Below are 15,239 nucleotides of genomic sequence, written 5' to 3'. Positions count from 1 at the left end.
TGTCCAGCTGCCAGCTGGAGGGACTCCAGATCACCAGCAGCTGTAGCAATCCAGAACTGTCAACACATAGATACTAAGGACAAAGTGAGAGGTCAGTGCAGTGTGGACTTTGGAACCAGTAGTTGGGAGAGCATTGGCTTTTGTCCCCAGTGCAAGAAGCCACTGAGCTGCCTTGGCTCAGCTGGCACCACGTTGCAGCTACAGCTCCTGGCCTGAAGAGTGTAGGGGGACCAAGCACCAGTCTGAGGGGTAATCGCTCTTGCTTTAACCTGCTTGGATCTGGATGGAGGTCTAAGGTGGAGGTCCTGGGGTGTGTGACCAGCTTGCCAGAGCATGTGGAGGCCTCAGAGAGGGCACCCAACTAATACCTCCGGCAGCTGAGAAAACCCCAGTGTTTGGGATGAAAGCTCCCCTGTCTGGAGGCAGTCCTACTGTGGCAAAAAGCCCATGGGGTCAAGTGACTGAGGGGCGACATGACCAGGCAAAGGAAGAAAAAAAACAGAAGACTCCAACATTAGATTCCTATTTTGGGGATAAAAAGTAGCAAAGCATGGAACAGGAGGAAGACAGTGAAGTCAGAACTCCTGCACCAAAAGCTTCAAAGGAAAATTCAAGCTGGTTACAGGCCATAGAGGACCTTAAGAAGCAGATAAGAGAAGTGGAGGAAAATCTGGGAAGAGAAATGAGAATGATGCATGAAAATTACAAAATGAGAGTCAACAGCCTGACTGAGGAATATCACACCTTAAAAAATAGACTAACTCAATTGACAAAAGAGGCTCAAAAAGGCAATGAGGAGAAGAATGCCTTAAAAAGCCGAATTTGCCAGATGGAAAAAGAATCTCAATGAGGAGAATCATTCCCTCAGATTTAGAATGGAGTAAAAGGGAAGCTAGTGACTTTATGAGAAATCAAGATGCTGTTAAAGAGATGCAAACGAAGGAATAGAAGGCAATGTGAAATATCTCATGGGAAAAACCACTGACCTGGAAAATAGATCCAGGAGAGATAATTTAAAAATAATTGGACTACTTGAAAGCCAGGATCAAAGAAAGAACCTAGAAATCATCCTCCAAAAAGTTCTCAAGGAAAATTGCCCTGATATTTTAGAACCAGAAGGCAAAATAGAGGTTGAAAGAATCCACCGATCATCTCCTGAAAGAGATCCCCAAAAGAAAACTCCCAGGAATATTATAGCCAGGTTCCGGAATTCCCAGATAAAGGAGATAATATTACAAGCAGCCAGGAAGAAACAATTTGAATATTGTGGAAACACAATCAGGATAACCCAGGATCTGGGAGCTTCTACACTGAGGGATCGAAGGGCCTGGAATATGATATTCTGGAGGGCAAAGGAGCTGGAATTAAAACCAAGAATCACCTACCCAGCAAAACTGAGTATCATGTTTCAGGGGAAAATATGATCATTCAGTGGAATAGAGGACTTTCAAGCATTCTTAATGAAAATATCAGAGTTGAATAGAAAATTTGACATTCAGATATAAGAAACAAAAGAAGCTTGAGAAGGTAAACAGGGAAAAGAAATCATAAGCCATTTATCAAAGTTGAACTAGTAACATTCCTACATGGAAAAACGATAATTGTAACTGATAAAGCATTTCTCAGTATGAAAATAGTTGAGGGAATAGAAATATATATATATTTATTTATATGTATATATGTCTATAACGGAGGGTATACAGGCATATGAATACATATGTGAATGTGTGTATATATGTTTACAGGTATACATAGATTGAGGGCACAGGACCAATTTGAAAGGAAGGGATGATACTTAGAAGGTGAAATTAAGAGGTGAGAGAGGAATATAATGAGAGGAGATGCAGAGAGACAGAATGGGGTAAACTATCTCATATAGAAGAGTCAAGGGAAAATGGTTACAATGGAGGGGAAGAATAGGAAGGCAAAAAGGAATGGGTCAACCTTATTCTCATTGAATTTGGCTCAGGGAGGGAATGACATACACACTAAATATAGGGTACCTCACCCTACAGGAGAGTAGGGGGGATGATGGAAGGGAGTGAAGGCTGGAGGGGAGGGAAATTGGAAGCACTCACTTTTGAAAAGGGACGAGATCAAAATAGAGAATAGAACAAGTGGGTAGTGGGATAGGGGGGAGGGAAATATAGTCAGTCTTTTACAATATATCTACTATGTTAATGTTTTGCATTAGCTACACATGTACAACCTATACTGAACTGCTTATCTTCCCAGTAAGTGTGGGTGACAATGGAGGAAGGGAATGAATCTGGAATTCAAAGTTTTAAAATCAAATGTTTAAAATTATATATATATATATATACACACACTATTATTAATACTATTTTACTTGTAAGTGGGAAATAAGATATATAGGCACTGGGGCATAGACATCCACCATACCCTAATGGAAAAGTCAAAGGGGGTATGGGAGAAGATATGGGAAAGAGCATATTGGAGGAGGGATATCCTGTAGGATTGCTATTTTGGGGTGGTGGGTAGGGGGAAAACAGGGAGAAAATTTGTAACTCAAAATCTGGCAGAAATTAATGATGTAAATCAGAAGTTAATAAAGCATTTGAAAAATGAAAAAAAAATTGCAAATTCAGGAAAAACAAATACCAAACTCATGTTTAACAAACCACATTACAATAAAACTGCATTCAATAAAGGATTACTGAAGAAATAACTAATCTTAAAGGATGAGTAGGTAAAAGAACAAATCATAGACACAGTAATTTCGTTAAAGATAATGATAACAGTGAAACAACATACCATAATTTTTGGAATGGAGCCAAAGCAGTGCTTAGGAGGAATTTGTAACTCTAAACATTTTCATCATTAAAACAAAGAATAAACCACTGAATTGGACATGCATCCTGACCAACAAATTAAAATCTCCTAATTAAACACCAAACTAGAAATCCTGAGAATCAAAGAAGAGATTAACAAAATTAAAAGAAAAAAAATCACTAAAATTAGGAGCTTTTTTTTTTTAATGAATAAAAGAGACAAGCTATTAGCTACTTTGGTTAAAAAGAAAACCAAAAATGAAAAAGATGAATTCACAACAAATTAAGGAACAAAGGATACTACTTTTCCCAATTATATGCCATAAAACTGTTTTAATGAAAGGGATGAATATGCATAGTAATCAAAATGCCCAGATTAATAGGACAAGAAATAGAAGACTGAATCTCAGAAAAAGGAAATTGAACAAGCAAAACTTTCCAGGGAAAAAAGAAAACAAAGACCAGATGAATTTACATGTGAAGCCTTTCAAACACTTAAAAAGCAATTAATTCAAATATTACAAAATTTGTTTTAAAAAATAGGAAAACGGGGCAGCTAGGTGGCATAGTGAGTAAAGCGCTGGCCCCACAGTCAGGAGGACCCAAGTTTGGTTCCGGCCTCAGACACTTAACACCCATACACACACACACAAAACTAGCTGTGTAACCTTGGGCAAGTTACTCAACCCCAATTGCCCTCCAAAAGGCAAAAAAAAATAGGAAAAGATGGCATCTTACCAAATTTCTCATAAGATAGAAATTGTCTTCATACCTCAGAGAGTCAAAATAGAAAAAAGGAAACTAGAATAAACCAATATTCCTAATGAATATTTATGCAAAAATTTAAATAAAATATTAGCAAGGAGAGGTGGTATCATTGATTATGATTACTTATAATAGCATTATTATCGGTAATATTAGCAAGTAACATCACTAAGATTATACACTAGACTAGGTTGAATTTATACTAGGAATACAGAGTTATTTACTATTAGGAAAACTAGAAATATTAATAACAAGAACAACAGAAATATATTAATAGGTGCAAAAAATGTTTTTGACAAGATATACCTATTTCTGCTTTAAAAAAAAAACACTAGCAAGCACAAGAAAAAACAAATCTTTCTTTAATATGGTATCTATCTAAAGCCAAGAGCCATATGTAATAGAGATAAACGATTGACCTTTCTGATAAGATCAGGTATTAAAGCAAGGATGTCCATTATCACTACTACTGTTCAATATAGTGCTAGAATAAGACTAGCTGTAATGATTAGGGAAAAGCACAGGCAAAGAATAAATAATTACCACTCTGCAGATGATGCAATGGTATACTTAAGAGAAACCTAAAGAGTCAGCTAAAAAAAAATTAAAACAATTTACAACTTCATCAAAGTTATAGAATATAATATAAACCCACACAAATCATCATTATGTTTGATAAACCCAAACATTTCCATTATTGGGATAAGAACACTTTATTCATCAAAAACTAGGAAAACTGAAAAGCAATTTAGTACAAACCAGTATAGACCAACATCTCACACTGTATCCCAAGATAAGCTCCAAATGGGAATTTGATTTAAACATAAAAGGTGACATCATAAATTAGAGGAACAAGAAATGAGTTGCCTGTCACATCTGTAGATTGGGAAAGTTTATGATCAAACAAAGAATAGGAGGATCACAGAAAATAAAATGAACTGTTTTGATTACTTAAAATATGCTTAATTTAAAAACTAATACAGTTAAAATTAGAAGAGAATTGTATAAATGGGGAAAAAACTTTGCACAAAGCAAGTTTTTTCCAATAAAATTCTCATTTCCAAATATGTATATATGGAACTGAGTCAAATAAAAGCTATTCCACAATGATATATTGTCAAAGGATATGTATATGCAGTTTTCATATATAAAAGTCCAGGCTATTAGTAGTCATATGAAAAAATGCTCCAAATCTAATAGAAACAAAATGTAAGGCCCTTCTTATACTCATCAGATTATCAAAGCTAACAAAAAAAGGAAAGTGACAAATGTTGTAGGTGCTATGGGAAAAAAAGTATGTCAATGCATTGTTGGTAAAGCTGGTCTGGAAAACAATTTGGAACTGCCCAAAAAACTATTAAACTGCATACTCTTTGACCCATTGGTACCACTACTAGGTCAAAGAAAGAGGAAAAGGGCCCATGTGTACAAAATATTTTCTTTTTGTGGTGGTAAAGGATTGGAAACTGAGGAGTTACCCATCTATGGAGGAATGGCTGAACAGGCTATAGCATATGAATGTGTTACTATTGGGTAATAGGAAAAGATGAAAGGGATTATTTCGAAGAAACCAGGAAAGAATTGTATGAACTGATGCAGAGTGAAATGAACAGAATTGAGGGAAACAATTTAGGGAATTGATAACAATATCGTAAAGACCTCTGAAAGACTTAAGCAACTCTGATGTAGTAAACAAGCATGATTTCAGAGGATTCATGATGAAATATTATGCCAACCTCCAGATAAAGTGGTGATGGATTTAGAGTGCAAATTTAGACTTTTTTTTGGACATAGAAAAAAGACTATATGAATAGGGGCTTATTTTCCTACTATTAGGGTAGTAATATAATTGATCATTATTAATACCATTTTATAATTATACAGTGTCTTTGAATTGAGAAATGTAAAACATCCCATTACCATGTCACAAAAGGTCAGTATTGTCAAATAAGTTTTTCCCTGTGCCTACGAGTCAATTAATAAGCTAGTGATGAAATATACAATTTTCTTTACTCAGGACCCATGCCTTATTCATTAGATTTTATTAGTATATAAATTTGCATATGGGATGTTTTGAATGTTCTACAATATGTTTTACCATGTTGCAGGAAAAGATGTAAAAATCTCATATGAGGAGTGGAACAGGAAAATACAAGACCACTTTGAAAAGCTGTTCCATGTTTCAGAGGACCCATCAGATCCTAATGAAAAACATCCTGAGCTAGTTCACAAACGTGGAATATACAAAGACAGTTATGGAGCTTCAAGTCCTTGGTGTGACTACCAACTCAGGCCAAATTTCCCTATAGCAATGGTCGTAGTAAGTGTTTTCAGATTTACTAAATAATTTGAAAACCCACATTTTTTTGAAAAACTTTTACTGAAATACTATGTTCAAGTTTATATGTATAAAAGATTTGCTTTTAGTTATTTAACCAAATGATTCATTTATGTTTGTTTATAAATATTTTTAAGAACTAAAAAAAGTTTTACTGTTAATTTGATATATCTTTGATAAAGGCTTTCAACTTGTAACTACTAATAGAATAAAATTAAAATTAAGAAAGCAGATACACAGCATAGGCAGCCTAAAACTTACTAGCAGGAATTGTTTGAAGTCCTTTCTCAGTCCCTATAGTATAGAAAGTGGCTGCTGAGGACATTCATATAAAGAAAGTACTTTCCCTTTTTTGTGTACCCCAGTCACTATATTTTAACTTGTATTGTTTTCTCCAAAAAAAAAACCCAAAAATCTAAACACTTTGCTTTTTAAATAGTACCATAGTGAAAGTGTAACTCATTTTTCAGTTGATTTTATTTAGATAAGTTAGCATTTTGCGAAACAAAACTTAATTATGGATATTTCCTCTGTCATTTCTTTCTCCCTCTCAGGCTGTTATCCCCTAACAAATTAACTACATCCACTAGAACAAGAGCCGTAGGCTCTTCTTTGCTAGTAGAATCAAGAGAATGGTTTCATCTGGCAGCTTCCTCATGTTGTGTCCCTTTGTTTCTTAGAAGTTGTAATAGCTTTAAAGAGCATTTTGATGGTTAAATTAAATAAAGATTAGTACCACCTGAGCTTCTTCACTGCCATGACAGAACTAAGAAATGAGTAGCCCTCTTTACCCTCTTTTGGGATTGGTTTCTTACCCTGAAAGCATCAGTGAGAGCTTTTATTCTTTCTATTACTTTCCAAAGCCTAAGTTAGCACCTCTAGACTTTTAGTTTGTCACGCTTCGGTCTCTGATCCTTGCATTATTTTTAAGAGCCCAAGTCAGTGGAAGATAAATTGTATTTTGAATGTAGCTTTGGGAAACCAATACTGGAATTGGCAGTTAAAAAAACTTAGGTTCATATCCCTCCTGTAACATTTGCTTTTGCACATAGTGCTCAGCATTATGTACTTGACATAAGTACTTAATAAATACTTTTTGACTTGCTAGCTCTTATATAACCCTGTAGGACAATAGAAAGCACAATGGCTCGGGAGTCAGGAGACCAGGTTCAAGCTCCATCTCTGATACTTAGAATCTGTCCTAGGGCACGCCAATTAACATCCATAGCCCCATTTTCCTCATCTATAAAATGAGGTCAGCCTAGACAGCCTTAGAAGGTCCTACAACTCTAAACTTGTGTTCATCTGAGCCTCTCAGAGATTCTGTTTCCACATTTATAAATTGGGGAAAATAATACCTTTTAATGCTTCCCTTACCAGGACTATTATAAGGCTTAAATAAGAGATAGCATGTAAACGACTTTTAAACTCTGTTGTTATTATCGTATCTTTGGAAAATTTTTGATGATCAAGGTGAGGATTAAAGCATTTCAACTGTGATCTTAAGAACCATCAATTCTTATTTTTAAATATGCACCAGGCTCCTGAGCTCTTTACTCCAAAGAAGGCATGGAAAGCTTTGGAAATAGCAGAGAAAAAGTTACTTGGTACCTTGGGAATGAAAACTTTGGACCCAGAGTAAGTTGAAAGATAAATTTGATAGTACTTTCTAAATTTTTCATATTTGTGGAGAAATGGGATGTCATCTATTTATCAAAAACTATAATTCCTCTCATTTGAGAGGCTCTGAAACATAATGGGAAAAACACTTGACTTGGAATCCGATGACCTCAGAGTAAGTGCTATTCCAAGCTACCTGTGCCACCCTAGGAGTTGTGGAACCTCAGGGGTTCCTTTGAACCTAGCCCCCTCCTACTCATGCTTTACGTCCTACATGTACTCTGGAACCCAGCCACACGGGCTGTCCCCCATGCTTTGCATACTCTTTCATCTCCATCTCCTGACTTCCTGGGCTTCCTTCAAGTCCCAGGTGAAATCCCGTGTTCCACAGGAGGCCTTTCTCAATTACCTTTCATTCTAACGGCTTCCCTCTACTGATTATTCCCTGTTCCTCTTTTATATAGCTTATACGCACATAGCTTTTTGTCTCTCCAATTAGATTACGAGCTCCTTGAAAGCAGGTGCTATCTTTTTCTTCCTTTTCTTTGTATTCCTATTGCTCAGCACAGTGCCTGGCATATAGTAAGTGCTTAATAAATGCTTACTGATTGACCTTTGAGCCACTCAGTTTTCTCACCTCTGAAGTAGGAGTAATGATTCTTGGACTTCTTACTGCACAGTGGTATGAAGAAAGACATCTCCATGCATATTTTCATAGTCTGTCCCTTGACCTGAAATTTTCCTTCTCCTCGCCTCTCCCTTGTTGAATCCCTAGCTTCTTTAAAGATTTCAGTTCAAGAGGCACCTACAGTGCCCTTTACTCTAAATGTTCCCCTCCTGGCTTGCCCCATGCCAGTTACTTTATGTTTACATTGTATATATTTTATATTTACTTAGCTGTGTACATGTTTCTTTCTCCCTCACCCCACTTAAAATGTAAACTTCTTAGAGCAGGAATGGTTTTCATTATTATCTCTGTCTCCCAAGTGTGCCTGGCACATAGGCACTTAAATACTTGTTGAATGAATGACTGGATGAATGAATATTGATGCTGATAATACAGTATATGAGAGCATCTTCTTTGACTCAGAAATCACTAAGTTAAATACTTAGAGTTTAACTTGAGCTCTGGCAGTTGATAAATATTTTCTAATGTACTGTGTGTGGTTTATGTTTTGTTTTATAACCTAAATGTGTTTTCTCATTTTGCAGTGACATGGTTTACTGTGGAGTATATGATAATTCCTTAGAAAATGACAACTTCAATCTTGCTAGAGGTTTTAATTATCACCAAGGACCTGTAAGAATATTATTTCTCTTTTCTGAGTTTTCAGTTAAATTGAAATTTTATTTCTCACAAGTTATATTTACATGTTATTAACTCTTTTTTTTTATATTTAGGAATGGCTATGGCCAATTGGATACTTTCTTCGTGCAAAATTATATTTTTCTAAGTTAATGGGCCAGGAAACTTATTCACAGACAGTATTTTTGGTTAAAAATGTTCTTTCCCGTCATTATGTTCATCTTGAGAGGTAGGTTGTGAGGCTATATGTTTAAACTCTTTTACAAGTGTTTAATTAAACATTTTAGATAGCAATTAAATGCATTCCCTGCTTCTAGAAGCACTTCTTTTTAAGCTGGAATTTTCTTTTTTTGTTTGTTTTTTGGAGGGCAGTTGGGGTTAAGCAACTTGCCCAAGGTCATACAGCTAGTAAGTGTTAAGTGGCTGAGACCAGATTTGAACTCAGGTCCTCCTGACTCCAGAGCTGGTGCTCTATTCACTGCGCCATCTAGCTGCCCCTATATGCTTGGATTTTCTAAAGGAAACTGTAAATGGGTACACAGCCTACTCCTACAAAGAGGTTTTTCATTTTGTTTTAACTCTTAAATTAAGTGGTATGCTTTTCATAGGATTGGTTGCTATTTTGAATACTTTATTTCTAAATTGACTATACTGCTCCTTTTTAGTGTGTGTGTTCAGTTAGATTCCTTATATCCTCCACATAAACCTCTAAGATGTTTGTTTTATGTATGTATGCATATATGTGTGTATTTTTTTGAGAGTAGGTCTCCCATATCTGGTACCCCCCCGTACCAGACATAGTGTGGGCACCTGATTGGCGTAGCCCACTGCAGCTTAGGATTCTAGAGCTCAAACATTTCACCAACCTCAGCCTCTCTGAACATCAAAGATTATAGACATGCACCACCACACCTAGATTTTTTTTCCTTCTACCACAAATTACTGTAGGCTATTTTGTTTTTTCCTTGAGAAGAGAGAAAAATCAGTTTTGCTGTACACTAGTATTCTGTCAAAATGCAAGATCCTTTAGTATTCAATAATGTTTTATCAAACATTAAGTCCCCACTTTGTAACAAAGCACAAAGTTAGGCTCTGGGAATACAGAAACACACAGCAGTTCAGTTGAATAGATAGTAGATCTATATGGAGATTGGATCTATACATGTGTATATGTTTCATAGATCATACCCTTAAGAAACTTATATTGGGGAAACATCATATACACAGACACATAAACACAGGGTGAATGTAGTAAGTGCAAAGGAGAATTCTGTGAGAAATTTGAAGATGGAGAGTTACCTTCCAATTCACAAATATAAGCATATGTCAAGGAAGACTTCAAGAAGAAGGTGCCACCTGATTTAAACCCTAAAAGACTCATCAGACAAAGATGAAAGGTAATTCATAGTATGGACAACAGTGTTAACAAAGTACTTTTTGGCTGAAATACATGTTATATGAAGAGGAGTGAAATAAGGCTGGAAAGACAATTAAAACAGATTGTAGAGGGGCTTGAACTCCAAGATTTGGAATTTGTATATTTTTTCAATAGGATATGGGGAGCCACTGAAAGCCTTTAAGTAGGGAAGAAGCATGATTAGAAAAACATATTAAAAGATAGATAGATGGCCATATGGAAGATGGGCTACAGAAAAAATAGACTGGCATTAGAAAGAGCATTTAGAATGCTGTTAACAATAGTCCAGGCAAGAGGAAGAGGTGATCAAGGCCAAAACCAGGGCATTGCAGTGGGAGTATAAGTGACAGGACAGATGAAAGATATATTCTGAAAGCAGACTCTAAATTTGACTTAGTAGCTGATAATAAAATGAGAAGTGTCCAAAAAGAGCTCTGAGTATCTAGCAGAGGTTAACTGGTCAAGGTTTACTTACAGTTCTGAGTATTTAGTCTAGGTATGCTAACTGACAACAGAATGGAGAAGTTGGAGGGATGATCAGGTTTGAGGGAAGCTCACTTACGTATTTTCTTTCTTTCAGATCCCCTTGGAAGGGCCTTCCTGAACTGACAAATGAGAATGGACAATACTGTTCTTTCAGCTGTGAAACACAGGCTTGGTCAATTGCTGCTGTTCTTGAGATTCTTTTTGACTTATAGTTGATTTTTGACAGTTTCATAAATTATATACCCAGTTGTATAACTACACATGGTTTGCACACTCTCGGTTCATTCAAAAATAAAAGTGAATCCCACTAATGCTGTAGTGCCCATTTAGGTGAAGCTTTGAATTCAGTTCAGGTTAACACAACACTTATTAAGCACCTGTTAATGTGCAACGCACTGTGCTATTGTTTAATGAAAGCATAAATTTTGTCAGTGTAGATGAGTTGGTTTATGTTAGAAGGGGAAAATCATTATTACCCATAAAGTATTTATTTTTACTTTAAATTTAGAAAATGTTCTTCAACTTAAGGAATATTAGATGTTTAGAAAAATAATCATGGTCTCCTTTCATTTATGTGCTTGGTAAACTTAAAAAAAAAAACTAGGCAAACATACTTAAAAGAAATTTAAAAGGCATTTTTATAGAGTTATGTTCGGATATAGTAATGCATTCCATAGACTGTGGGCTCATTATTGCCCTCTCCAACTGCATTTTGTTTTTAATAAATAGAGAATATAATTTCACTTCAAACATTTATTAAGTGCTTTCTAGGCAGAAGGCACTATGCTAGGCATTGAGGTTTTTGTTTTTACTAAAAAAATATATTTTGCATTTGATGTAGCTCTAATAAAAATCTTTCTCCCATTCATAATCCTATACAATGTCTGGGATAAAATCTGTAGCCTTTCCAACTTACTTCCTAAGGTAACCTATAAAATTTTCCTTCATCTCCAGACAAGTTAGACTCCTTTATGTTACATTTTAAGTGACATTGCATGGCCCAATAAAAGGTAAGGGAGGGAGTCAAATAAAGGGAAAAATGAAAGACTCTTGATTAGATAGCTCCTCAGTGTAAACAATTGAGTACCAATTAAATATAAAAGTAGTGACCAAATTAAAAAAAATGTTTATCAAATAGTCTCTGTTATAGAGATACATGATATTTTTTCTTGGCATCTAAACTAAAGGTATCGAAATAACTAGCAGTTTAATTCAGGGTCCTAATTTTCAGGGGAGAATTATAAGTTTTAAAACTTTAGCCTCCTATTAAAAGAATAAATACATCCTCAGAGTATAAACCTTTGAAGAAAATAGATTCTTAATATTTTGAAATGTATCAGCTTGCATATTATGTAAAAGATTCTGTTGGTCACTTTTTTTCCATTAAATATATTTCTATATTGACTAGTTTTAGCCTTGTGAACAGTTTTAAAAAGAGAAAGGTTTACAGTCTTGAAGAAACTCATTTGTAACCAACTTTTGCACATAATTTATTTTAATTTTTTAGTCCATAAAATTATGTAGGAAGTATGGAGGGAAAAAAATTGTTTTACCTTACCAGTTTTATACTCTTTTCCCCTAAGTATTTCTTAGTTTGACTTACAATTTCAACATTAATATGAAAGAGTATTCTTACAGAGAATGCATTTATTTTGTTAGGTATATAAAGAATATCAATAATTTTAGTTATTTACACAAATAATATGCAAATTTTTAATGTAAAAAATGATTAATAACAATTAAATTAGCTAGAATTATGCTTTCAGTGGCATTGGCCTCAGAAACCAATATTGTCATTTGCATGCCAAATCTGATTGTCTCACTTAAGGAGAAATAGAAGCTATACTTTTATATGACTGGGAGGATTTTTAGTTTGAGAAATAGCATCAGGAAAAATGTTGCAGCAATACTTTGTGCCAGACTTCATCTCAAAAATAATCTTATAAAATCACATAACGAAATAATCTATAAAATAATTGTCATTTGCAATGTAAGTGTGTTCTTAACCATAACTTTGCTAAAATGTTGTCCCTGTTAATAAAAGTCATTATATTATGGTTGAAGAAATACTACCACAGTGATGCGTCACTTATGCAGGGTTACTTACTTGGGAACCTCAACTATCCATAACAGTGAGAACTAAAAAATAAAGGGAGAAAAAAAGTAGGTAAACACAAAGGCTCATGTATATCATTCATAGAAAAGCCCCTAAGCTATTCAGCACCCAGAGAATTTGTTCCATTTTATACATAATTCTAAAAAGCTTGGTTATCTGACTTCTCAGCCTAGAAGAGATTAAAATTTAATGTGATCGGGGCGGCCAGGTGGTACAGTGAGTAAGCGCCGGCCCCGGCTTCAGGAGACCCGGGATTGGTGCTGGCCTCAGATACTGGCACCCACACAAAAAATAACTGGCCATGTAACCTTGAGCAAGTTACTTAACCCCAGTTGCTTTAAAAAAAAAATTTAATGTGATTAAGTAAACATTTGTTGAAACCCTGTCAGATATAGTCCCTGCCTTCAAAGAGCTTACAGCTTAGTTAACAGCAAATTAGCAAAAGAGAGAAGATAGTTGTCCAAGTAGGATAACAGTTCAAGAGTCAAAAAGGTGACAAGTTGACATAACTCAACAAAGTAGTCTGGGGCTCTTTGTGGTTAGAGCAAGTAGCCCTTCACACCTCACTAGCTCTTATTAACACCATTGTATTAGAGCACAGTATGATAGTTGTTCATAGTGATACTGAGAGGAAAAGATGTAATGTTATAATTGCTCTTAAAGAAAGCAAAAAAAGATTTTATCTATTTTGGAGAAATGTTGATTTAAAGTGGTTAAAATGAAAACTTTGTCACTTTTAAAAGTGTAAGCTTTGGGAGCAGCCAGGTGGCATGGTGAATAGAGCACCAGCCCTGGAATGAGGAGGACCTGAGTTCAAATCCAACCTTAGACACTTGAAAACATTAGCTATGTGACCTTGGGCAAGTCACTTAAATCCCAATTGCCTTACCTTACCCCCTCCAAAAATAAAATAAAACTGTAAGCTATGGTTTTATGGAAAATTCATTTACATAGAATACCTCAGTACCCAGTAATTGTGTGAAGTGTTGCACTTATTTTAAGAAGTTGTAATAATTCTGTGCCTTTTTCTTGTACCAACCCCAGTGATGCTACTCTGCAAGGGACTTTGCCATGTTATAAATATTACAAACATTTTAATGTGCGCTTATCTTTTTAATAACATCAGAAACAGTTGAGTAAACAAAGAAAATTCATTAACTCTGTGTGCTGTAACAAAATTGATTATAGTAAGCATACTGTATGTTTTCACCAATTACTGTATTTTGAAAAACTTTGTCCTTTTAGTTGTGTGTGTGTGTGTGTTTGTGTGGAACAAATAAAACCCTACCTAAAGAACCATATTGTTTTCATGTTATAGATCTAGAACTGAAAGATACCTGAGATTCCATCTAGTCGAGTCCACTTGTTTTCCAAAAATGAAATTGAGTCAGAGGGCTTCAGTGACTTACCCATAATGAGTAGAGTTAGAGGTGGGATCAGACCTCAGGTCTTCCTGAGTCTTCAGTCCAGAATTCTAACCACTGCACACAGCTACCCTTTAAAAGACCACCTTCATCAGCATATTAACTGACATTCTAGGTCAGCCTTTATTCCAAGTCATTGTTTATTAGCCAGGTATTCAAGAACTGAACAGAGAAGTGGACATCTGTACACATACTACCTACTTCAATTATCTACATCAAATTAAGGATTTAGAGAAACTTTAAATTTCTAAAAAGAGACCTTTTAACACCTAGAACATTATACATAACTGCTTCAAAACCTTGACTGTGAACATTTTAAGTCCATATCCTTTATTCAGGTAGAGAATAATAAATACTGAAGACCAGGTTATATAGATGTGTTTCTTTGAGCAGCAAAGGAGTGTTTTTATTTTTCTTTTGATTTGACCACTAGAAAAATCTGTGGCTTTTCTTTACAAAAGAAAAAATCAGTCCTTAATTTTATCTTTCCAGGCTAATTCCATACCACTCCTCTGCTTGAAGCCAAACTGCACTAGACTTGGTCTCGTTCACAGAATGCTGTCCTTCCTTTCTTATGCCTCCCTTCAGAACTCACTAGAAGTGCCACTTCCTCAAGAGGCCTTTCCTGATTTTCCCTCATACTTCAGAACCCCACCCAGTCATTAGGTGTTTTGTATTCTTTTTTCTATCCGTGAACACGCATCACCCTAGAGAATATGAACTCCTGAATGTCAGGGACTGACTGTCTTTAGTGCCTGTATCTCAAGTGCCTGACACATTATAGTAAAAGCTACATTTATGTGACCTTTTAAGGTTTGTAAAGCACCCTACATGTATTATCTCATTTTATCCTCACAATAACTTTGGGAGGCATGTGATGTTATTATCCTCATTTTATAGATAGGGAAATAGGCAGACTGGTTAAGTGACTTTCCTAGGGTCACAACTCCTAAGTATCTGAGATAGAATTTGAAT

General features: G+C 35.4%; 1 protein-coding gene across 1 annotated transcript in view; it reads left to right on the top strand.

Annotated features, from left to right (window-relative positions):
- LOC138162957 (glycogen debranching enzyme) overlaps positions 1-14,139 on the top strand; it is a 34,878-nt gene extending 20,739 nt beyond the window's left edge. Inside the window, exons 13-17 of the mRNA XM_069090540.1 lie at positions 5,666-5,877; positions 7,436-7,533; positions 8,728-8,815; positions 8,917-9,050; positions 10,819-14,139. Of these exons, the coding sequence (XP_068946641.1) occupies positions 5,666-5,877; positions 7,436-7,533; positions 8,728-8,815; positions 8,917-9,050; positions 10,819-10,936 (650 nt within the window). The 3' untranslated portion in view covers positions 10,937-14,139. The remainder of the gene's footprint in view (positions 1-5,665; positions 5,878-7,435; positions 7,534-8,727; positions 8,816-8,916; positions 9,051-10,818) is intronic.
- The last annotated feature ends 1,100 nt before the right edge of the window (positions 14,140-15,239 follow it).

The sequence above is a fragment of the Petaurus breviceps genome, unplaced genomic scaffold (genome assembly GCF_028583685.1).
Source record: "Petaurus breviceps papuanus isolate PSGF00001 unplaced genomic scaffold, PetGlider_PUasm1.0 186, whole genome shotgun sequence".
Lineage (NCBI taxonomy): Eukaryota > Metazoa > Chordata > Mammalia > Diprotodontia > Petauridae > Petaurus > Petaurus breviceps.
This window is presented reverse-complemented; position numbering and strand designations above follow the sequence as displayed.